This window comes from Dromiciops gliroides, chromosome 2 (genome assembly GCF_019393635.1).
Source record: "Dromiciops gliroides isolate mDroGli1 chromosome 2, mDroGli1.pri, whole genome shotgun sequence".
Lineage (NCBI taxonomy): Eukaryota > Metazoa > Chordata > Mammalia > Microbiotheria > Microbiotheriidae > Dromiciops > Dromiciops gliroides.
This window is the reverse complement of record NC_057862.1, coordinates 468,457,422-468,482,576: the sequence shown is the minus strand read 5'-3', so window position 1 is coordinate 468,482,576 and position 25,155 is coordinate 468,457,422. Positions and strand designations below refer to the sequence as shown.

General features: G+C 42.0%; 1 protein-coding gene across 2 annotated transcripts in view; it reads right to left on the bottom strand.

Annotated features, from left to right (window-relative positions):
* EFR3B (EFR3 homolog B) overlaps positions 1-16,810 on the bottom strand; it is a 130,535-nt gene extending 113,725 nt beyond the window's left edge. The window contains exon 1 of one of the 2 annotated variants that reach the window (XM_043983694.1): positions 16,492-16,810. In XM_043983694.1, the coding sequence (XP_043839629.1) occupies positions 16,492-16,498 (7 nt within the window). In that variant the 5' untranslated portion in view covers positions 16,499-16,810. The remainder of the gene's footprint in view (positions 1-16,491) is intronic. The other variant, XM_043983693.1, reaches the window with a different exon arrangement.
* Between the last annotated feature and the right edge of the window lie 8,345 nt (positions 16,811-25,155).

Sequence of the window (25,155 nt, the reverse complement as noted above, 5' to 3'; positions counted from 1 at the left end):
AATTAAAACATGAACTTCTTAAGAGAAGGAACTGGCTCAGTTTTCTATTTGTATGCCCAGTGGGGATAAGTACAGTATTTGGTCCAAAGTAAATACTTAATAAATTCATTTTCACCATTCATCCTCATACATCTTCATGCCCATGGGCTTAACCTGTCTAAACCTCAGTTTCCTAGTGAAAATGGGAAGAATAATATACTCTCCTCCACAAGGCTGCTATGGGGAAAGTACTCTGTAAACCTTGGCATGGCATACAAATGGGACCTGTCATTCCTATCCTCTGCCTCACTTCCAGGATTGGTAAAAGAATTATCGAGAGAAGATCTGTGAAGTACAGCTAGTCTTTCAAGTGTAATAGACTGTGTTACTCAAAGTAGTATTTATTTGTTAGCTGGGACTGAATCACCCAAAGGGACAGGAATGTTCCAAACTACTTCTAGTAGTAGATATCAATAGCAATAACGGAGTCAGGAGAATCTCGAAGCACCTCAACAGCTAGGGAGAGTGAAAGGTCACTGGTTCTGGAGTCAGAAGTCTTGGATTCAAATCTCGACTCTGTGGGATTGGTGTCATTAAAATTCTCTGGCCTTTCATTTTTCATCTATAAAAAGAGGGGGTTGGACTAGATAGCTCCAGAGATTCCTTCTAGTTCCAAATTTATTATGTTAGGAATGTAATAGGACAAGCGTCTAAGCTTCAGTTCCCCAATCTATAGAAGTATAAGTGTAGTGATGATAGTTGTGGTGGGAGTAGTAACAATAACAATAAAAGCTATCATTTATATAGTGCTTTAAATTTTGCACAGCATTTTACAAATATTATCACATTTTATTCTCACAACAACACTGTGAGGCAGGTACTTTTATTATCCTCATTTTACAGAAGAAGAAACTGAAGCTCAGAGAACTTAAGTGAATTGCCCAAGGTCACACAGCTAGTGTCTGAGGTTGGATTTCAAGTCAGGCTCTGTACCACCTAGCTATAAAATGGGTCCAATGATAATGGTTGCACTGCATCAAGCTTTGTGAAGCTCAAACAAGAGAATGTCAATCATCATACAAATGTCAATTTAATTCAATAAGTATTTATTTGATGCCTGCTCTGTACAGGCATTATAAAGGTACTGGGCATACAATGACAAGAATGAATACTGCCTGCCTTTCAAGGAGGTTATATTCTATTGGATAGATAGATAACATAAATGGTTAAATTCAAGGTAATTTGAGGAGGAAGAGAGCACCCAAAGTATGGGGATCAGGGAAGGCTTCTACTAGAAGGTGGGCTATCATTACTTTATAGGCCTGGGACATAGGGCTACGCCTTCAAAACTTGTTTTGATTTTTTTAGGCACCATGTCTGCAATTGAAGTAGTTGTGCCTGCTTACACTGGACTTCCTATGAACAAGTAACTGGGGAGGAGAAAATTACATGCATTTCCATCACACAAAGTTGGAATCTGAGAGTCGGAAGTGACCTTAGATTCCATATCTAAACAGGAATCCCCTCATGAACATACACAGTAATAGGTGGTACAGTGGGCAAAATATTGGCTTGAGTTAGAAGTTGTTCTGTCATTTTTCCAGTCATGTCCATCTCTTTGTGATACCATTTGGGATTTTCTTAGCAAAGATACTGGCGTGGTTTGTCATTTCCTTCTCCAGTTCATTTTACATATGATGAAACAGAGGCAAATAGTTTTAAGTGACTTGTCCAGAGCCATACAGCTAGTAAGTATCTGAGGATAGATTTGAACTCGTGAGGTAAGCCTACTACCCTATCCTCTGTGCCAACTCGCTGCCCTGAGTTAGAAGACATAAGTCCAAATCCCTCTTTTTCCATTTTTTAACTTATTACTTACTTCCCTGGATCTTCGCTTTATAATTTGTAAATGGAAGTGATTAGACTAAGATGCCCTCTAAAGTGTTCTAGCTGGCTCTATAATCATGTAGGTAACATTTGAAGGGGAAGACAGGTGGCATAGTGGATAGAGTGCTGGAAGACTCATCTTCTTGAGTTTGAATCTGGGCTCAGACACTTAGTAGCTGTGTGATCCTGGGCGAGTCACTTAGCACTGCTTACCTCAATTTCTGTTCTATCAAACGAGCTGGAGAGGGAAATCACAACCCCCTCCAGTATCTTTGCCAAAAAAAACCCCTAGTAGGGTCACGGAGAGTCAGACATGACTGAAAAACAAAACCATTTGAAGACTTGGTAATTTGATACTCCAATCTGCTTTTGGATTGATCTAGTAGTGGGAAGATTTCCTCACAATGGATTGAACTTTTCCTCTTTACAATTTATACCCATTATTTTAAGTTCTCACATGAAGGACTAACAAAAAAAATTCAATCTCTTTTCCAGATGAAGAAAGATCTTATATCCCTCCCCTCACCAATGCCACCAGTCTTTATAGGCTAAAACATGCCCAGATCTTTTTTGTTTGTTTGTTTGTTGTTTTTTTTGGTGAGGCAGTTGGGGTTAAGTGACTTGCCCAGGGTCACACAGCTAGTAAGTGTTAAGTGTCAGAGGCTGGATTTTGAACTCAGGTACTCCTGAATCCAGGGCTGGTGCCTTATCCACTGCGCCATCTAGCTGCCCCCAGATCTTTTAACATGGCATGATTTTGAGTTCTTTCATCTGCCCAGTCATTGGAGATGCTTCTCTGCTGAATAGGTGTCTTACCTTGTCAGTATTCTTACTAACATACAGAAGATAGCAACTAACCTAACTCTTAATTCTAAACAAAGGGACATGCAACTTGGAACAAAATTTAAAGAACTATAAAAGCTGGGCATAGACAATCATAATATTACAAATTTTCAGTTCTCATCAATTATAATTTAATTGGCAAGTTTTTATCTTCCAGGCAAAAGCAGAAAAAAAACCCCTTAGTTAACTAAGTCTTTTCTTAGAGACAAAAGTCTTTTAAGTTGCATATACTGGGGCTGGTACCTGAAAGTCTTAGAACCGCTTGATGTCAAGGCTCTTTTTTATTGTTGTTCAGTCACTTTGGTTGTGTCTGACTCTTTGTAACCCCATTTGAGGTTGTCTTGGCAAAGTGGTTTGCCATTTCCTCCTCCAGCTCATTTTACAGGCGAGGAACTGATGCAAACAGGGTTAAGTGACTTGCTGAGGGTCACACTGCTAGTAAGTATGTGAGACCAGATTTGAACTCATGAAGATGATTTTTCCTGATTCCAAGCCCATTGCTCTATTCACTGCACCACCTAGCTACCCTCCAGACTCCTTACAGAAAAAAGCCTTTCCCCCATATACATCTTATTCTATTAGTCAAAGTTTTGTGTGTCACATCCTCCTGCTCCCCGCCAAATCTGAGTAAAAATCTTTTCTGATTCCTTTATTTTTTCAATTCAAGGCAAAGACAAGAGAGGAGCAGAACCATGCCACAGACTGACTCCCCAGGACTTGATAAAACCAATTTAGGATCTTTTCCCAATCAGGAGATTATTCTCCACCTTACTTTTCTTCCTTTACTCAGCTCCCTATCCTTTGAAGACCTATATCTATTTCCATCTTACCTCTAATATTAAAAGATTATCCATTTACCATTCTCATTTCCATATTTTCTTCCTGTTATTTAAAAGGGCTAGATTATTTTCTTTCTGAGCACTTTAAAACATTTAAACAAATACAACCAGGGCTTGAAATGAAGCTATACAGGCGTCTCCAATTCAATTAGTTGCTTGGAACACAGAATGCATCTTCCAGCAGCCACGATGTTATAAATGGTGGCTGTGCTTCCAGGCTAACTCACAACAGTCAATTTAACCCACAAAGCACCTGAAACACTGTGCATCTGCACTGAAAAATAGTAGAAAGCAACACTGTTGCTATGCTGGTTGCTAGGTTAAGCAAAAATGAACACTAAAATCAAATACGAAAGTTTTGTTATTTATTTTTAATGCTAGTGCTTAAGGAAAAAAACAGGCATAAAGACAAACGAGTTAGATGAAAGCTTTCATGTAGATTCTTCAGGGAGCTGTGGGCCACTTTTGAGAAAGGTTTTGTGGAGGTTACCGATATTTATGCTTAATTATATCTAACCCAAGGTTGAGGTTTGCTAAAGATGTCTCATCTCCACCAGAAATTCTCTGTGAAGACCAGCTTCCTCTTGGGTCCAGCCCAAACATATTCCCCAAGACGTACAAATGAATCCAATTTAAGTAAAAAAAATGTGTACCAGTCAGTCAATAAGCATTTATTAAGTGCTTAGTGTATGCCAGATACTGAACTAAGCAGCACCTGTTATGTGCTATGCATTGTGGTAATTAATTGTTTCGTGGTAGGCATTGGGGCTACAAAGACATAAAGGTAAGAGACCCTGCTCTCAGGAAGCTTCCTTTTTTATATTTTATTATCCAAACCAGACATAATAGGCATAGATGCCTTACCACTAGTAAGCCTAGCCTTGCCCTATCCTATGATATTCTCCTTTGTTCCCCACTTACTCCATCCTTCCCCTGTTCCTTGTGGAATGCTGCAGCACAGTTCAGAGGGAAAAGAGTTAGATTTGGAATCGAAAGACCTGAGTTCAAATCTGAACCCTGCTCCTTATCTATGTGACCTTTGGTAAGTCACATCACCTTGGTGCCTCAGTATCCTCATCCAGAAAATGAAGAGGTTGGATTCAATGGCCTCTTGGCTCGCTTTCAGCTCAGATCCATTACTGTATCACCAAGGGCAAATCCCCCCCTTTTTTCTAAACCTTTACACTTGTCACATCATATATTTGCTTCACCTTCAACTTGGAGTTTCCCTTCTTCCTTCATTCTCCTTCCCTTGATCCTCTCCCACAGAATCACCTCATCACCCCTGGGCTTTGCAATCACTTCGTTGTTTCCCAGTCCCTCAACTTGCTTCTGGCTACGCTGGAATTCCTGCCGAGAGGGACTTCACAGTCACAGCCTCTTCAGAAAGGCACTCACTGAGAGCACAGAGGTATCCTCAGGTATTTCACTTTCCACTACATCTACTGATCCCTAGAAACCTGGATTGCTCCTAGAAACTTCTTTCTCTGCTCCTACGTGCAAACTGTACAACACTGGTGGGGGAAAGAAAGCTATAGAACCATGCTGACTTATCACATCATAAATTCACACTATATCATTTCAATCTGCTTTTTACCACTACTCTTTTCCCAGTCAATCAGTTCAATTCAACAAATGATGACTATTCTATACAAGGAATTCAGAAGTCCCTGCCCTCAAGTAGTTTACATTCTACTGGAAAGAAACAACATGTGCACAAAAAGTACCAAAAAATGCAGAGGGACATAGTTGTAACATGTGGAAAGAGGGAAGGATTGAAGAAGGTTTCATGGAGAAAATGGACCTTGAGCTGATCCTGGAAGGAAGAGACGAGGACCCCTGAGAGGCAAAGGAGAAGGAAAACTACTTTGTGAAAGTGGGAAGAGGTGGGAGATAAGAATATCCAATTTGAGGAATGTCCAGCAGTCAAATGTGGCTGAGGCACAGAGTTCACAAAGGGGAATAGTATGAAATAAAGCTTTGTAATGTGGCTCCTGGTACACTTCCAGAGAGCCATAATTGCGAAGTTGAGGAATTTGTGTTTCACCCCACAGGCAATAAGGAGCTACTGAGAGAATTTGAGCAAGAGAGTGACCTATTGCCTATAATGTGAAAAGCATTAGGTGCCACAGATGGGAAAATAGCTACAACATAAACTCTGTTCTCAAGGAACTTTTTTAAAAATTGAGCAGTTTATATGTGTGGACAATTAACAAAATAACTATGAAACAATCGAAGAGATCACAAATTTTAAGCTAGAAGGAACCAGAGAAGACAGCTACTTCAAACTCTTTATTTTAGAGATGAGAAAATCCAGGGTCTGAGAGGTCAGCAGTTATGCCCAAGGCCATAGAAAGTGAGTAGCAGAGCTGGTATTTGAAGACAGATATTTCCTAATTTAACCCTCTTTCCACTGCACCCCATAGATTCTAGACCTAAAACAAAGTTCTATAAGAAATCTGAGGAGGAAGAAATCACTTTCATCCTAGGAGTCAGGGCAAACTTAAAGAAGGTAGCATCTAGGTGGGCCTTGAAGAAACAAAAGAATTGGGGGCAGCTAAGTAGCACAGTGGATAAAGCACCACTGGTCCTGGATTCAGGAGGACCTGAGTTCAAATCCAGCATCAGACACTTGACATTTGCTAACTGTGTGACCCTGGGAGAGTCACTTTACCCTCATTGCCCCACAAAAAAAAAAAGAAAGAAAAAAAGAAGAAAAAGAGGAAACAGAGGAATTTCAAAAATTAGAAATGGGGAAGGGAGGTTCCAGGATGTTTTTTGCATCTCCCCCTTCTCCCTGTTAAAATCCATTTGAATAAATTTTGAAGCAGAATTATATGAATTCTCAATCAACAAATCATTACTGAATCAACCAACAAATCATTACTGCATCAACAAGTAATCAAGAAATCTTTATTGAATGCCTACTATATGCAATGTGCTGAGTGCAGGTGCTATATTCAAAAAAGTATGAGCCCCTGCCCTCTAAGATCCTTTTGTTTTGTTTTGTTTTGTTTTGTTTTTTGAGGGGCAATTGGGGTTAAGTGACTTGCCCAAGGTCACACAGCTAGTAAGTGTTAAGTGTCTGAGGCCGGATTTGAACTCAGGTACTCCTGAATCCAGGGCCGGTGCTCTATCCACTGTGCCATCTAGCTGCCCCCCTCTAAGATCTTATAATCTAGTTGGTCAGACATATAGACAAGTAAAATTTTAAATAAATTAAATATAACACAAAAAGTAACAAGGATCTATGACATGACACAAATCTATAGTAATAAAAGCTATTCCCAAGTAAATTAGTAGCCAAATGATATGAATGGGTAATTCTTGAAAGGATCACAAATCATCAATAATCATGTGGAAAAAGTATTCAAAACCATTAATAATCAGAGTAATAGTAATTAGAATAACTTTGAGGTACCACCTCACACTTAGCAAAATAGCAAAATATGGTAATATCGAACTTATCAAAATATCTTATTTAAATGTGTTTAAATGAGATTTACTTTATTTAAATATCTTATCAAAATATGGTAATAGAGGGGGCAGCTAGGTGGCCCAGTGATAGAGCACTAGCCCTGGATTCAGGAGGACCTGAGTTCAAATTTGACCTCAGACATTTGACCTTACTAGCTGTGTGACCCTGGGCAAGTCATTTAACCCCAATTGCCTCACTCCCAAAAAAATATGGTAATAGAGGACAGAATTCAATGCTGGCAAAAATCTGGAGAAACGGACATGATTCAACCATTTTAGAAAACAATATGGAATCACATGATAAGCTCCAAAAATATTCCTACCCTTTGATCCAGGACTCCCATTTTTTAGGTTTCTATCTTAAGGATTTGAGCAAAAAGAAGATAGGACCTATCTGTACAAAACTATAATAATGGTAATAGCAAAGAAAAATCTGGAAACAACTTACATGCCCGATTATTGGGGAATGGTTAAATCAGTTGTGCCACATGAAGGTGATGCTTTATACCATAAGGAGTGATAAATACAAAGAATACAACAGCATATTATTATAAAGTGATGGCGGGGTGGGGGGGGTGAAGAGGAGAAGCAGAACCAAAACAGCAATATACGCCCCCAGCTTCTTACCCCCCTTAACTACTTCTACCAGGATTCACACAGTGGAACAGTTCAGTTTTTCCACTCTTTCCCAGTCCCTTCCCCTTCCTCCATATACCATTCAGTACCACTGCTAGCCCAAAGGGTTTTGTACATGTGGAATAATGATAGGATGTCGGGGCCTTGAAGAGTATAGTCTTCAAAAATTCAACATGTATTATTAAGTGAAAGTAGCTTTCTGCAAGCACTATGTAAGGCCCTAAGAGAGGTACAGAGTTTGGATAAGACACAGGTACCTGCCCGCATGATGCTTACAGTCTCTTGGGGATCAGACACAAGCACAAATAACTGTATTAAGAATATCAGAGAAGCAACATAATGCTACCTAATATCCACAGAAGAAGATGGCTTTCAACAGAGGAAAATAGGGAGGGCTTTATGGAAGAAGTTACAATTGAGTTTGACTTTAAAGAATAGGTAAGAAGTCAACAGGCAAAGAAAGATGAGGTGAGAGCTATTCCATAGGGAACAATATGAGCCAAGGTATGGAGGCTGTCAAGAACAACTGAGTTTAGGTGAGAGATGTAGTCGAGTTTACCTGGGTCTAAGAGTCCACAGAAGGGATGAACAGGTGAATTTGAAAAGGTAAGAAAGGTGGCTTTACATTACAGAGGGCTTTGAATGCCACACAACACTTTTTTTTTAAGTGAGACAATTGGGGTTAAGTGACTTGCCCAGGCTCATGCAGCTAGTAAGTGTTGTGTCTGAGGTCAGATTTGAACTCAGGTCTTCCTGAATCCAGGGCCAGTGCTCTATCCACTACACCACCTAGCTTCCCCCCATACAACACTTTTGAATTTTGCTCAAAGGGCAACAGGAAGACATTGAAAATGTTTTAGCAGAAGGCAGTAAAGTAGAAAGAGCACAGGCTCTAGAGTCAGAGGAGAAGGGATTTGATTTCCTTTTGTTTGATCTCAAAGGGCAGAACCAGGAAATGGGTGGAAGTTACAAAGAGGAGGCCAAATTTAAGCTCCATGTCTGGAAAAACTTCCTAACGATTAGAGCTGTCCAAAAGTGAAACAGGCTGCTTCAGGAAGTGGGAGGCTCCCCATCTTTAGAGATTTTCAAGTAGAGGTTAGATGACCATTCGTTGGGTTTACTACATAGCAGGGGATTGTTTTCACGTATGGGTTGGACTAGAAGGGCATTGGAGTTTCTTCCTATTCTCAGATTCCATGTTTCTCTCACCTGGGTTCAAATCCCACCAATGACGCATACCAACTCTGACCTTAAGCAGTCACTTAACTTTCATGAGCCTCCTTTTCATCAAGTGTAAATTATGATAAAGAAGATGGAAGATTAGTCATTTTCTCTGATCCCCTCAACCTCTCAAACCTCAGCAAAACAGAAATTATGCACCAAAGGTAAACTTCAGCCATCTTCACAATTTAGGACACCCAGAATCCAAAAGAAGTCAGCAAAAACAAAGGAGGGGTGAACAAATGTAGAAGCCAAGGATAGCAGCAGCAACTGCAGCAGAGTAACAACACAGAGATCATCCTTTCTTTTTTTTTTTTTTTTTTAGTGAGGCAATTGGGGTTAAGTGACTTGCCCAGGGTCACACAGCTAGTAAGTGTTAAGTGTCTGAGGCCGGATTTGAACTCAGGCACTCCTGATTCCAGGGCCGGTGCTCTATCCACTGCACCACCTAGCTGCCCCCACAGAGATCATCAAGAGGCTTCTTTCTAAATGTACAATGAGACAGAAGCAAAGGCACAAGTCAGGGGGAGGTTTGGGGCGGCTAGGTGGTGCAGTGGATAAAGCACCGGCCCTGGATTCAGGAAGACCTGAGTTCAAATCCGGCCTCAGACACTTGACACTTACTAGCTGTGTGACCCTGGGCAAGTCACTTAACCCTCATTGCCTTGCCCCCCCCCCAAAAAAAGAAGTCAGGTAGAGGTCATAGCGAAGAGGAGGGTCTGGGGCATTATGGACAGAACCTGGCACCATTCTATCTGCAAGAAAGAAATGGGGAAATCACGTTTGGGAGGCACCATGGAGCAGTGAAGAAAAACCCTGGATTTAAAGTCAGAGAAACTGTGTTCAAATTCCACCTCTGTCACTTTCTCCTTATACAACCTTGGGGAAATCCCTTCTTCACCTTTCTGAGCCTCAGTTTCTTCAACAATAAAATAAGGAAATTGGACTAGATGTTCTCTCAGGTCCTTTCTTTTTTTCTTTTACTTTTTTTTTGCATTGTGTATATTTTTTTATTTGCAGAATTTTATCTTTTTGTAACATTTTATGTTCCAAGCTGTCTCCCTCCCTCCCGCCCCATAACAAAGGTCACAATTTCACATAGATACATACATACACACATAAATACATATGTAGAGAGATACATACATACATATATGTATATATATATACATATTTATGTAAACTCATACTTCTTTTTATAAGCTCTTTCTCTGGAGATGGATAGCATCTTCCTTCACAGGTCCTTTGTAGTTGATTTGAGTATTTGGAGTACTCAGAATAGCTTAGGTGTTCACAGTTATTCTTCAAACACTATTGCTGTTACTGTATACAACATTCTCTTGGTTTCATGTCCTTTCTAAATCTATGCCCCTATAAAGTGAGGGAAAAAAACTTGGTCATGGGCTTCTTTGTTAAAACAAAAGGGTTTGGGGCAGCTAGGTGGCACAGTGGATAGAGCACCGGCCCTGGAGTCAGGAGTACCTGAGTTCAAATCTGGCCTCAGACACTTAACACTTACTAGCTGTGTGACCCTGGGCAAGTCACTTAACCCCAATTGCCTTACTAAAAAAAAAAAAAAAGGTTTGCTGGTAAGACTTAAGTGGACTGATGCTGAGTGAAGTGAATAGAACCAGGAGAACATCATACACAGTAACAGCAACATTTTACGATGATCAACTGTGATAGACTTGGCTCTTCTCAGCAGTGCAATGATCCAAGACAATTCTAAAGGACTCATAATGGAAAATGCTCTCCACATCCGGAAAAAAAAAAAAGAACTATGGAATCTGAATGCAGATTGAACCATACTGTTTCTACTTTTTTTTTCTTTTCTGAGGTTTTTCCCTTTTGTTTTGATTCTTCTTTCACAGCATAACTAATGTAGAAATGTTCAATGTGATTGATTGTACATATATAATCTATATCAGATTGCTTTCTGTCTTGGGGAGGGGGGAGAGAAGGGAGGGAGGGAGAAAAATTTGATATTCAAAATCTTATAAAAATAAATGCTGTGGGGATAGCTAGGTGGTACAGTGGATAAAGCACCACTGGCCCTGGATTCAGGAGGACCTGAGTTCAAATTCAACCTCAGACACTTGACACTTATTAGCTGTGTGATCCTGGGCAAGTCACTTAACCCTCATTGCCCCACCAAAAAAAAATGCTGAGGGGCAGCTAGGTGGCACAGTGGATAGAGCACCGGCCCTGGAATCAGGAGTACCTGAGTTCAAATCCGGCCTCAGACACTTAACACTTACTAGCTGTGTGACCCTGGGCAAGTCACTTAACCCCAATTGCCTCACTAAAAAAAAAAAAGTAAAAAAAAAATGCTGAAAACTATCTTTACCTGTAATGGAAAAAAACTATTAAGGTCCCTTCCAGCTCTATATCTATGATACTGACACCCCCAGGTCTATTCATAAGGAAGATTAATCTGTCAGCATGATAAAGCATGCACTAGAAAAAGGAGACAACGGAGGTGGGATGAAGTCTGGTTATTGCAATGGTCCTGGTGGATAGTAAGTAAAAATAGTATGTATCAGGGTGGGAGAAATGGGAATAGAGAAGAGAGGAGAGATAAAGTAATATAGTGGAGATATGGTTGATAGAACTTGGCAGTTGAATAGGATGAGAAGAAGGGAGAAGAGTCAAAACTAATACCAAGTTTTTAAGCACAGGTGAGTAGTGAGGCCACTGAAAGAGCAGATTGAAGAAAGATAATGAGTTTGGTTTTAAACACGTGGTATTTGAGGTACTTGTAAGCAACCAGGATATATGAGTTTAGAGAGCAAGAGAAGTCAGGGCTAAAGCTATTAGATTTGAGAGTTATATGAATACAGGTGTTAATTGAAGCCTTGAAGTAAATGGATTTTTCAAGTCTCCCAGTCAGCAAGCATTTATGAAGGTCCTACCATACTGCTAGGCACTGTGCTTCCTAGGTGTTGGGGATACTAAGGCAAAATAATCAAAATGGTCCCTACCCTTAGGAGACTTACACTCTATCAACATGTCTATATGTAGTTGTTCAGTTATTTTTCAGTTGTGTCTGACTCTTTGTGACTCCATTGGGGGTTTTCTTGACAAAGAATTTGCCTCTCCAGCTCATTTTACAGATGAGAAACTGAGGAAAATGGGGTTAGGTGACTTGATCAGGGTCACACAGTTAGTGTCTGATGCCAGATTTGAACTCAAGAAGATGCGTGTTCCTGATTTCAGGCCCAGTGCTCTAGCCATTGTGCCACCTAGCTACCCACAAGTAGATAGAAAATAAATACACAATATAAGATAATTTTGTGGGGAAGGTCCTAGCAACTGGGTGGCAGGGGCGAATCAGGGGGTTCATGTGGAAAATAGGTCTTTAGCTGAGGAGGTACTGTAATCTAGGCATGGAGACAATCAGTGCAAAGAGACTCCAAAGGAGAGAGTAAAAAAAAACAATAGGTTCAAGGTCAGAATTTTAAGGAAGGCAATCCTGTATCTTTTCAATTTTTCCCAACAGATCACTGTCACATCATCTTCTGTGCAAAGATGCCCTAAAACTTTTGCCTCTACTAAGTGATTCATTATTCATCATGGCCTGGTGCTAAGAATACCCCTTCATGTATTCATGGCCCAAAAGGCCATTCCTGATGTAAATCTACAAACCTCTCTTCTTCCAAGAGGCACCGTGGCATGCTCCAAAGGAAGTTAGGAGACCTGGCTCTGACAGCTGCCTGACCTTGGGCAAGTCACAACTTCTCTGGGCCTCACTTTCCTCATCTGTAAAATAAGGTTAGCCTAGATGATCGCTAAGCTTCCTATTAGTTCTAAGATTCTATTTTCTACCAGAACCTGCATAACCCCGTTCCCATCCCCCACTGCCACTTTCTGTCAATCACCACATCTCCAAGAGCCAACATTATCACATGATATTTTTTTTTAAGGAAAATACCAGAAATCTATGTACTTTGGGTATAAGATTAACGCCATCTCATGAATCAGAGCAGAAGGGACCTTGGAGATCATTTTACTCCAGCCCTGTCATTTTCAGATCAAAAAGAGCCTTGATTTAAAGCCAGAAGGGGCTTTAAAGATCACCTAATCCAAGCCCCTCTTTTTACAGGAAACCGAGGCCCAGATTGGTTAAGCAATTTAACTAAAGTCACACAGTTAACAGTGGAATCATTATTAGACCCCAGCTCTCTTGTTCCCCAGTCTGGTACCTTTTCTGTAAAACTATTCTAAATCTGAAATTCAAACAAGATGCACGTAGCATTCCTCTCATAAATGATGTGCAAGTAAGAGTTTTACTAGTCTGACTCCTTCCCCATTAAGAGGGCCATAAGATGGCCTTCTCGAGCCTTTCTTTAGCCTTATCTTTTAACAAATAATCTTTGGGTATGAATATTGTCTCTGTTTGCAGCTGGGGAAACAGGCTAATAGCAGGGAGATGAGAGAGTGTAGCAGCTCCCTAAATAGAACTCAGACATCTTGGCTCCTAAGTTCCCCCCACTTCTCTCCTACCCTCTTCTACCCTCATATTCTGCCTTGCTTTAAGCTATAAAGATGCAGAAAGAAACCCAGGAGCCCTGGGTGCTGATCTCCCCTTGCTCAGTTACCCTCTCCCTGGGCTGAGCAATGGGACTTTATTCAGGTTTCCTCTCTCCTGGTCCCTCAATCCTGCTCCAAAGGGACTTTACCCTGGCTGTTTTCACATTGCAGGTGTCCTGCAGTCACATGCCCTCCCTCAAAGGAGCTGCAGTTTTAGGCTACTCTGCAGAACAGCTAGGGGATGGAGGGGAAAGAAGAGGGGAGAGAGACTTATTGAAAGAAAACATTGGGCTTGTTAGACCACACAACAGCTGTTGTTCACCTTCCAGGCTCTCTCTTCACTGATTAGCAGCTCAGAAAAATCTAGTATGTTAGAGGTCAAATAGCCCAGCTTAGGTCATCCAAGCCCAAAATAGCTGGGGGTGGGTGGGTGGGGGAAATGATGGAGAGGAACCATCTGGGATTTGGTCAGAGCTCAGAAATGCAGGTAAAGAAAGGAGGGATGCTAAAGCTGGGGAGAAAACCAGGTTAGCTTCTAAGTCATCTCTCCTCTTTCCACGAAGACAATTTGGACCCTTAATCTTGGGCTGTAAGTCATCAGGAGTTGCCAGGATATTCTCCCTGGTTCCTAGGATCATACAGTTAAAGGCCAAAAGGAATCTCAGTTGCCATCTTATCCAAAATTTTACAAATGAGGGAACTGAGATCCAAGGATGAGAAGTAACTAGTTCAAGGTCACACAGTAACAGCAGTATTTGAACTCTGGTCCTCTGACTCTGACTCTAACTCTAGCACATTTTCCATTGTACTACCTTGCTGTGCATCCTGAGGTCCACGACCGAATTTATAACTCAAAGTCAGTTCCCAGAGGGAAAGAAAGCAGAAACGACAGTGAGACCTTGGAGATCAATTAAAAGAGAAATTTGTTCCTCCTCCAAGGACCCAGTCCCTAGGCTCTGAGTTTCTACTTCTAGATAAAAATGATGAATGATAAAACTGTTTTTTCTCCTCCCACATCTTAAAGATCCCAGAGTCATTTCAACCTCCTCTGGGCAGCTTTTGGGCAAAAGGTGATTTTCCTAATACCTGATGCCCATTTTCTCCCAGGAATTTGGTCCTTAGGCTGGCCTGGATCTCCAAAGGATAATAGTAACAAAACCAGCAACTAATATTAATATAGCTCTTTAAGGTCTGCAAAAGGGCTTTCCATATGTTCCCTCATTTTGGTCTTCATAACAATCCCATGAAGTAGGTTGTGTTCTTGCACCCATTTTACAGATAAGGTAATCAAAGCTCAGAAAGATTAAATGATTTGCTATGGTTCCATAGTTCATCAGTGTCAAAGATGAGATTCTAACCCCTCAGTACTTCTGGTCCAGGACTCTTTTCCCCAAACCCCGTTGCCTTCTTCCAACCCTCTACTTAGCAGAGCATCATCGGGAACCCAGAGAGATTTGTTTTCTTGACAAGCAGGATCTCCAGCAAAGCCAGAGGACCTGCTACAAAGCAGAGCAATGGCAGGTGTGAAATCAGCTGTTGAACATAAGTTGTGGGGGTGGGGAGGGTTTGGGAAGCTCAGGCTAAGAGCTGGGTCAAATAAGCAATGTGATGTAGATCAGCACTGTAGGCAACACTCCCCTTCGCTTCTCCCTCACTTTTACCAGCTGCTGATTTATATTACATCAGGAAGGGACCTTAGAAGTTCTCAAACCTCTTCATTTTACAAATGAAGAAACTGAGGCTTGGAATAAGATGTGACTTGGCCAAGGTCACAATATTAGAACTGGGATTTGAACCCAGGTCCTCTCTCTAAATTCAGTGCTGCTTCGGCAACACTTTGTTGATTTAAGACATAGAGTCTTGAACCTTTGGAGAAATGAGATAAAAGCCCATCCAGCAGTAAAAGGAGATCCAAGTACTAGTCTATTCACCAGACCTCAGTACCATAACCCCTGCCAGAGCCTAGCTTCCACTTCCTGGTCTTCCCTTACCAAGGCTGTAAGGCGAGGGACAGTCATGACCCTCTTCCCAGAGTGATAATAATAGTCTCCACTAACTAACTCCCAGCCCTGCTTTAGTCAGCCTAGACACTGAAAATTCAGTCACACCACTACCTATACAAGGCATTTCCTCTCTGTTCAGCTTTCCTAATAATAGCTGGCATTTATATAGTGCCTTAAGGTTTGCAAAGTGCTTTATAGACATTCTCTCATGGGATTCAAAGTGCTTTACATATGTCACCTTATTTGGTACTTATAACACCCTGTAAGGTAAGCACTATTAATCCCATTTTTGGAGGAGGAAACTGAGGCTCCACTAGACTAGAGTGAGCTAGAAAGGACCTTCTGGGTCCAACCCCCTCATTTTATAGTTGAGGAAACTGAGGCCCAGAGAGGTTAAGAAACTTGCCCAAGGTCACCTAGGTAGGTAAAAGTGGCCGAGGCAGAATTTGCACCCAGATCCTTTAACCCCAGATCCAGCATTCTTTCCACTGCACCATTCTGGGTCAACTGTAAGTGTCAAAGGTGCGATGTGAAGCCTAGTTTTCCTAGGTCCAAGTCGGCGTCCGAGGTCTAACCACCACGCCAAGCTGCCCCATAGAGACCAGTTCCACATGCAATCCCAGCCTTTGACAACGGAACTAGACGTAGCTATCCCTGAGAGGTCAGGGCCAACGAGGTCCTCAGCTGGCCCACCCCTAGAGCATCTCCAAACAATAGGCAACCGCGCCCACGACAGAGGGACCCAGAGACGCCCCTCGAAGTGTCCGTAGTTCCCCCCTTCCCCCTCTCTTCGCTAGCTTTGTCTCCAGCTCCGCAGGGGCGCCCCTACATAGCATCACCGACAAACACAAACAGGATTCCGGGCTGGCCAGCGTGCCCTCGCCCATTTCCTTCAGGGCTTAGCTCGTGGGGGAAGAGTGATTCATTCACTTCCCCCCACGCGGTTCTGGGCCGCTGGAAGTTTGCTAAGACTCCAGCTGGTAGGGGTTGGGGGCTGGTCGGGGGTGCTGAACCGGAGGGTCTGCCCGCTGAGCTTCCCACTCCCGGCTCTCGGGCTCCGCTCGGCCGGTTCTTACCGTACATCTCCGGCTCCGGTTCTGTCCCTCCGGGGCGGGCCGGCAGCGTCTGCAGGGCAGTTCTGAAAGCAGCGCCTCCCGCAGCAGCCTCTGCCTTTCATTCACCGACCAACCGAGGGATGGCGGCGGCGGCGGCCAAGGAGCGCAGGAGGCAGCAGCAGAAGAAATGAATAGGGAAGCGAGAGGCCATTCAGCAGACTCCCCCACCACTCCCCCCAGCCTCTTTCAGGAAAGGGCTGGAGGAGGAGGGGGAGAAGGGAGGAGGCTATGCTAATCTGGACCCACCCCTTCTCCCGGCTCAGCCTCTGGGAGACGTCTCCAATTCCCACCCCACACCCTTCTTGCTCACCCCCAGGCTCTTGCCTGGAAACCAAAGCCCCCAAGATTTCCCTTTTTTCTAAGGCTGGTGCACTGAGGTCGCCCGGCTGCAGGTTCTCCAGGCGTCAGAGTGAGTTTGCGAAGTGGAAATGACCAGAAAGAGAGGCTTTTTCCCCAGTGTCCCGATGCCAGCTCTGGGCATCGCCCTTGAATTGTCTTATTCCCAACTGGGGTGTTCAGGCTCTAGCAAGGTCAGGAACCACAGAGGGAACCCCCCCCCAAAAAAAAAAACCACACACAAGCCGGGGCCCGCTCGCGTCCTCCCTCCCACCATGTGTCAATGAGAAATAGGAGGGGAGACTGGGAAACCGGAGGTGTGGTTCACGAAGGCTGCCCGAAGAGAAAGCAGCCCCAGGGGTTGGGTAGACTGTGCCAGCTGGGCAGTGGGAAAAGAATTGGAAGAACTGCTCTCAGCCAGACTCCTCCAAACCATTGCACCAGCCCTGCTGCCTGATCAAGCAGAGCATTGCTGCATTGGGACATTACAGGCTACTGACTAACCCCTCCTTTACTCAAAAACTCAGCTATATTCGCAGGTGCTAGCCTTGTAAACCCCCCCCCCCCTTGTTTCTCTGGGCGCCACCAAAAATCTTCCATGCTCGCTGCACCAAATACTGCAGAAAAGCCTACTTCGCTGCATCAATAATTGCTGAAAATCTTTGCCATCCTCCTCCCAAATTCTGAAATTGGCCCTTCTTCTTCTAAACCATGGCGAAGGAATGCAGCTCCTTTTGCTCATGGGAGTCTGCTCCTACAAGTTCTGAGATAGAAGGACCTTAAAGGTCATTTAGTTCAACTCCTTTGTTTTACAGATCAGGAAAGGGAAATCTGGAAATCAAATAAAAAAAATATATGTAAAGCACTATTTAAAGGTGAGCTGTTGCAACAATAAATCCAATTCATCAAATATTGGCTCAGCAATATGTGTATTCCTGGGCCCTCAGTAATACCTTTCAAAGATGAAATCGCATCATTCCTGACCTTTAGTCTATCATCTAATGGAGAACCAGAACACAAATGAGGATGTAATAATTGCAAAGAAGAGATCCAAAGTATTGTGAGACATGCAAGAAGGGAAACATCACTTCCCCCGGGGGAATCAAGGGAGGGTTCAAGGAAGAGGTGACACCTAAACTCCAATTTTCAGCAAGTGAAGGATTTAAACAAGCATAGCCAGAGAAGAGAGACCATTAATAATATCATGGGTTTAGAGCAAGGAAGGAGCATGAGACCATCTTGTCCAATCCCCTCATTTAAAAAAAAAAAAGTTTTATCAATGATGCCTTTTTTTCTGACCATCAGTCATTTCAATGTTATCTCTACCTCCTGCCCCCACTGTACTCTTCCTGGAGGCACAGAAAAAGTACTAAACAAAAACTTCGCTCTAATAAATGCATATGACACCCGATGTATCCTGTTTTCTGTCCTCCTAATCTCCTGCCTCTCTACTGTGAGAGGGGAGAGAGGCTTCTTTTTCTGTTCTCCATTCCGTTATCAGGTTCAGTCACTCAGAATTCTACTTCCTTTTTGGGATTTTTTTTTTCATTTGCATGGTAGTCATTGTGGGGTTTTCTTTCTCTTGGTACTGTTTTACTTTGCTCTGCGTCACTTTATGCAAATCTTCCCACATTTCTCTGAGTTCATTTCTTCATGCAAAGTAATTTTCCATTACTGTCCTATGCCATCTTTTTTTTTTTTTCCCAGCCATTCCCCAATCCATGGACACCTATTTTGTTTACAACTCTTTGCTACCAAAAAGAGGACTACAGCTAGGTGGTACAGTGGTTAGAACAACAGAACACCCGAGTTCAAATCTGACCTCAGACACTTACTAGCTGTATTACTCTAAGCAAGTCACTTAACTCTGTTTGCCTCAGTTTCCTCATCTTTCAAAAAAGCTGGAGAAGGAAATGGCAAACTACTCAAGTATCTTTGCCAAGAAAACCCCAAATGGGGTCACAAAGAGTTAGACACAACTCACCAACATAATATTTTACTTTATTTTTGGACTCTTGTTCTGTCTTGTGCTTCCTTAGGATAAGTGTGCTTGCTAAGTCAAAGGTTATAGAAAGTTTAGTCACTTTTCTTGCATAATTTTGAATTGATTTAAGAATAGTTGGATCATTCCACAGCCACACTAACAGTGAATCGGTGTACCTGTCTACTTAGAGATCCTCCAATATTGACAATTCCCTTCATTTTTCATCTTTGCCCATTTTTTATGGTCTGAGGTTAAACCTCAGACTTGTTTTAATTTATATTTTTCTTACTATTAGAGACTGGTTTTCATCTAGTCATTTTATAGGTTGCATTTTTTTCTTTTGAAAACTGTTCTTATATTTTAGCTGCTTATCCATAGGAAAAATGGTCTTGATAATATGAATTTGTGTAAATTCCCTTTATATATTGGATATCAGATTTTATTGGTGATATTTTATGCAGACATATTTCCATGTGTTTTCTAATTGTATTTTCATTTATTTTTCATTTATTTTTTATTTTGGGGGGGTGAGGCAATTGAGGTTGTGACTTGCCCAGGGTCACACAGCTAGTATGTATGTCATGTGTGTGAGTCCTGATTTGAACTCAGGTCCTCATGACTCCAGGGCCGGTGCTTTATCCCTTGAGTCACTTAGCTGGCACCATTTATTTTATTCTTACAAAAATAAAGTTTTTAAAATTTTATGTAATCAAAATTATCTGATTAATCTATTATGATCTTCTCTTGCCCTTCTTTAGTTTAGAATGTTCCCTCTAAATACAGATGTGAAAGGTACCTGATCTTGTTCTCCTCTAAAGTTTTTATAGTGTGACCTTTTGCATATCTGTTTCAATCTAGTTGAGGCATGTGCTCAAATGTAAGGGAGAGAGCACTGGACTTGAAGTCAGTGGACATGGGTTCAAATCCTGCTTCAGGTACTAATTACTAGCTATTTGACCCTGGCCAAGTCACCAAATCTCACTGGGCCTCTGAAATAAAGGATATACTTTATGACATCTAAGATGTCATCCGGCTTTAAATCTATGAAGCCATAATCTAATCCTAAAATGTTAGTCTAACCCTAATTCTTGCCAGACATGTTTTCTAATTTTCCAAGTAGTTTGTGTCAAAAGAGAGAAGCCCCAGAAAATTGTGTGGTTCCAGAGCTCTGCTAGGGATTTGGGTCAGGCAAAATAAATCTTACACCAAATATATCACTAGGGCTGGTTCACGTCACAATCAAAACTCTGAGAAAATTCATCAAAGAACCCATATTTGCAAAGGGCCCTAATTGTTGTTCAGTTGTGGCTGGCTCTTCATGACCCTATTTGGGGTTTTCTTGGCAAATATACTGGAGTGGTTTGCCATTGCCTTCTCCAGTCCATTTGACAGTTGAGGAAACTGAGGCAAACAGAGAGTCTTCCTGACTCCAGGCTGGGACTCTATCCACGGTATCACCTAGATGCCCCAAGAAAGAGCCCTTAGGACCAGGGATAAACCAGAAGCAAGTCATACCTCCAAGGGACGATTCAAACCAAGATTCATCCCACCTTCTGCTTTCCTAAGTTTGTGACATTTCTAACTCAGGCATCTCAATCTCCATTAGACAGAAGTTTAAGAAATATTTTCTGACACAAATTTTGTTTGGTAACTTTTACAACATTGTTTTAAACCCCAGATCAAGCTTTACAACTTTTTTGGGGGGGTCTGTTTTAGTCCCTGTGGGCTTATGGGAAATATTTCTTTCAGGTTGAAGGATTAATTTTGATAGAAATCATCTAGGTAGCTCAGTAAATGGAGGGTGGGATTTGGAGCCAGGGAGATCTGAGTTCAAATTTGTCCTCAGACACTTAGCTGTGTGACCCTGGGCAAGTCACTTAATCTGTGTGCCTCAGTTTCCTCAAATGTAAGTGGGAATAATAATAGCACTTACCTCTCTCACAGCTGTTGTGAGGATCAACTGAGATAATATTTGTAAAAAGCACTTGGCATAATGTCTGGCACATAGTAGGTGCTCTATAAATGCTTATTCCATTACACTCTGATACTGTGTGACCTTGGGAAAGTGACAACCTCCATGTGCCTCATGCTCCAGGCTCAAGCTCTATGTGTCACAAAGATTAAGGGAGATAAATTTGGGTCAAATGAAAGGAAGTACTATTCTATGAAGCTGGTAGAAAATTTTAGCAATTCTTTGACCCAAGATGATATACAGACTGAAAATGTTAATAGGTTAAAAATATATAGATAGGGGCAGCTAGGTGGTGCAGTGGATAGAGCACTGGCCCTGGAGTCAGGAGGACCTGAGTTCAAATCCAGCCTCAGACACTTGACACTTACTAGCTGTGTGACCCTGGGCAAGTCACTTAACCCCAATTGCCTCACCAAAAAAAAAAAAAAAACCAAACCCATACATAAATTTATGGGTAACAGACTTATAAGGAGCTACTAAAGGAAACTAGAACATTTGAAGACTTTTACAGGCTAAATGAAGCCACCCATGTTTGGTTCCACAGCCTTCAGGATTCCAACATCCATTTCAGTCCTCAGTCTATCTTCTCATCTCTGGTCTCTGCACCTCTGAGTAGCCCAACATCATCAGACCCTTCTCATCTCTACCTCTTGGAATCCTTTCAAGGGTCAACTTAATTAACTGCCATCTACTATAAGAGGTCTTTTCTGATCCCCTGGTTATTAGTGTCTTCTTCCTCCATAGTTATTTTGGTTCTGTGTATTTTTCCTACTTAGTGTGTGTGTGTGTGTGTGTGTGTGTGTGTGTGTGTGTGTGTGTTTCAGCCTAAGAGAAAAGAAGCTCCTTGAAAAAAAGAACTGTTTCATTTTTGTGTTTGTAAAGCCAGCTGAGAAACAGTGTAATATAATGGATATAGTCCTAGGCCTCAGAACCCAGGAAGACTTGGGTTCAAGTCTTACCCCCTCTAACATCCTGGCTGTGTGACCCTGAGCAAATCTCTTTAGCTTTCAGTCCAATCCAACCTCCTTCCCCCCACTCTATAAGACTGTGAGTTGCAGCACAGTTGTTAGCTATTAGTAGAGAGTTTCATTACTGGTAGTTTACCAAACCAAGGAATTCACACACACACACACACACACACACACACACACACACATTCCACAGAACAGGCACTTAATAAATTCTTGTTAAATTGTTACACAACCCAAATGTTTTGTCCTTTGGTTAAAAAAAAACCTAGCTGTAAAAAAAAAAAAAAAAGAGGGACAGCTAGGTGGCGCAGTGGGTCAAAGCACCGGCCCTGGATTCAGGAGTACCTGAGTTCAAATCCGGCCTCAGACACTTGACACTTACTAGCTGTGTGACCCTGGGCAAGTCACTTAACCTCCATTGCCCCGCAAAAAACAAAACAAAACAAAAAGAAACCCAGCTGTCCTGACCCTCCAATCTCATATAGCCCCCTCAGCTGAGAATTCGCTCTCCTAGGTTCCCCAGCCTGGCCCACTGTTCTCCTCTTATAGAAGAGCATTGGAGATAGGTATCTCAGAGCCATGTCTCTGTGCTATGCCTTCTCCCCATGAGAAGAAGTCCAAGGATTTCTTTCTTGGTTTCCTTTCCCTAGCACCCTAAATAAACTATTATTTTATTCTAATTGGAAAAAAAAAGAAGAGCATCAGTACATGCTACAGGCACTAACCTGGCCAAATGACTTCAGAGTTAACTCCCTTTCCCTCCCACCTCCACCTCCCTGAAATGAGGTGGGTGACATAGCAAGGGGAAAAACTTCAGAGAAAACCTATTTGGGCCTCGGGAAAAGGCCTACTCGGGTTTTCTATCAGCAATGGTAGCAGAGATAGACCTCAAGATTCCTAACTAAGCCCAGTGACTTTACCCCCAAGACTCTCCCATAAAGCAAATTACCTACCCTGACCTATTTCTCAGATGCCACAGGGGAGAAACACCCCATTAAAATTATACTAAAAGTACAGGGGCAGGTATCCAAGTACTGGGGCATGTGGAACTCTCTCTACCCTTCCGCCCCCAGCTGTGACCACAGCAGAGGTAACATTGATTGGACCTGTAAGGAGTGGTTCTCTTTGTCCAAAGGTACTGCTTGTAGTGTGGTTTCTTAGGTACCGGGGAACACAGGCCCAGAGCCACAACTGCCCTCGACCCCACCCCCAGGCCTGGCAGTGTCACAAGAGGATATATTGATGTCTATCCAAGAATAGATGCATAAAACAGGCTGCCTTTGGCCCTGGAGCTGGTTTCCTTGTCAACATGCCTCTAAATTAGCTTTCCTTCCCTTCCCTAAATACTACCCTGACCCAACAGTTCATGGAATCTGGAGAATTCTGTCCTGGCATTTTCCTGCTATGGTGAAATTCAATCTCAGGCCAATGACTTTTTTTTAATTGAGGGAAAGGTGAGATGAGACAGTATGGTACAATGAGCACTGAAATTTCATGTTACAGAACTGGGGCTGGAGGCTTGACTTTTCCATGTACAGGTACCATCTGTGTGACCTTGGGCAAGTCACTCATCTGTAAAATGAAAGGGTCGGTCGGACTTGATGGCCTCTCAGGTCCCTTCTAGCTGTACATGCACGAATCTGAGATCCTATGAAATTACTCCAAAGGATTTGTCGCCTTCAATTGTGAATTTTTGCATTTATTCATTTATTTTTGACCCAGACCTGTGATTTAATTGGCCTAAAGCAATGTTATCCCAACTCCAATAGAAATAAGGGTCACTAATGTGACATAAGGATATTTGATGTATTGACTTAATTTTAAAATATAATGTTATCTAGGCATCTAGGTGGTAGAGTGGATAGAGTGCTGAGCCTGGAGTCAGGAAGACTCATCTTCCTGAGTTCAAATTCAGTGTCACTTATTAGCTGTGTGACCCTGGACAAGTTATTTAACTTTGTTTACCTCAGTTTCCTCATCTGTAACATGGGCTGGAGAAGGACAATCAAAAGAAAGACACATCAGTATCTTAGTCAAGAAAACCCAAATGAGATCATGAAGAGTCGGACACAACTGAAAAATGACTGAACAAGAAACATCAACTATGTTTTGTTGTTTTTCATTTCCTTTGTTAAATATGTCTCAGTTACATTTTAATCTGGTTGAGGCAGCACTTGACACCTCTGGTCTAGAAAATTCCTGGTAAGGAAGCCATCTTTATCAGAACGGATCAACAACTCTTTGGCAGACTTGCCTTAGGGGACAAGATATTTTAATAGTCTATCTCGAGGGCTAGAGACATAGCAATGTGGCATGGTTTGGCATGGCATGGCATAGCATAAAGACATCAGAATCCAGAAGCCTGGGTCCATGTCCCACTTCTTCCACATACTGTCTATCTGACCCCAAGTCCAATTATGTAACCTTTTGATGCCCCAGGAAACTCTCTAAGACTTTAAGTTTCAGAGCAGGTACTGATCTGCATTGGCAGAGGGAATTTCCCCACTGGGAGTACCCTATAGCAAGAGTCTTATCTTACTCTTGGGTCTGAGAAATCAGCTTCACAAGTAAGAGAAGATAAGACCATAGATTTAGAGCTGAAAGGAACTTTAGAGACCATCAAGTGTACCCTCCTTACTTTACAGACTAGGAAACTGAGTCCCAGAGAAATTAAAATAACTTGCCCAGGTTCACAGATCTAGTAAGTGCTTGAGATGGGGTTTGAACCCGGCTGTCACTGATTCCCAAGCATAGTACCCTATCCACTATAGCATATGTTCTCAAAGTGGGGTTCACATTCCCTCAGAATTCCCCAAACTATTTCAAGGTCTCTTCAAGGTCAAAATTTTTTCATCATAATGCTAAAATATAATACTAAGGCTACTTAAAACATACTTACCTTTTCAAATTCCATATCTGGTGAGGCTGGGTTTTCTTCACATACATCAACCAAAACAACATATTGCAACAGATTGAATACAGAAGCAGATGTGAGAATCCAACTGTCTTCCATTAAATCAGACATTAAAGAAATCTGCAAAAGAATATGGAAAGGGGCAGCTAGGTGGCGCAGTGGATAGAGCACCAGCCCTGGAGTCAGGAGTACCTGAGTTCAAATCCGGTCTCAGACACTTAACACTTACTAGCTGTGTGACCCTGGGCAAGTCACTTAACCCCAATTGCCTTGCTTAAAAAAAAAATTAAAATTAAAAGAATATGGAAAACAATGCCATTCTCCTCCCTATTTTTTGAAAATATAGTTATTTTCATAAAAATGTCATTTAGAGTAATATAATACCTAATAGGTTCATTATTCACAAATGAATGTATAAATAAATATTTTAAAATTTTATTCATTTTCA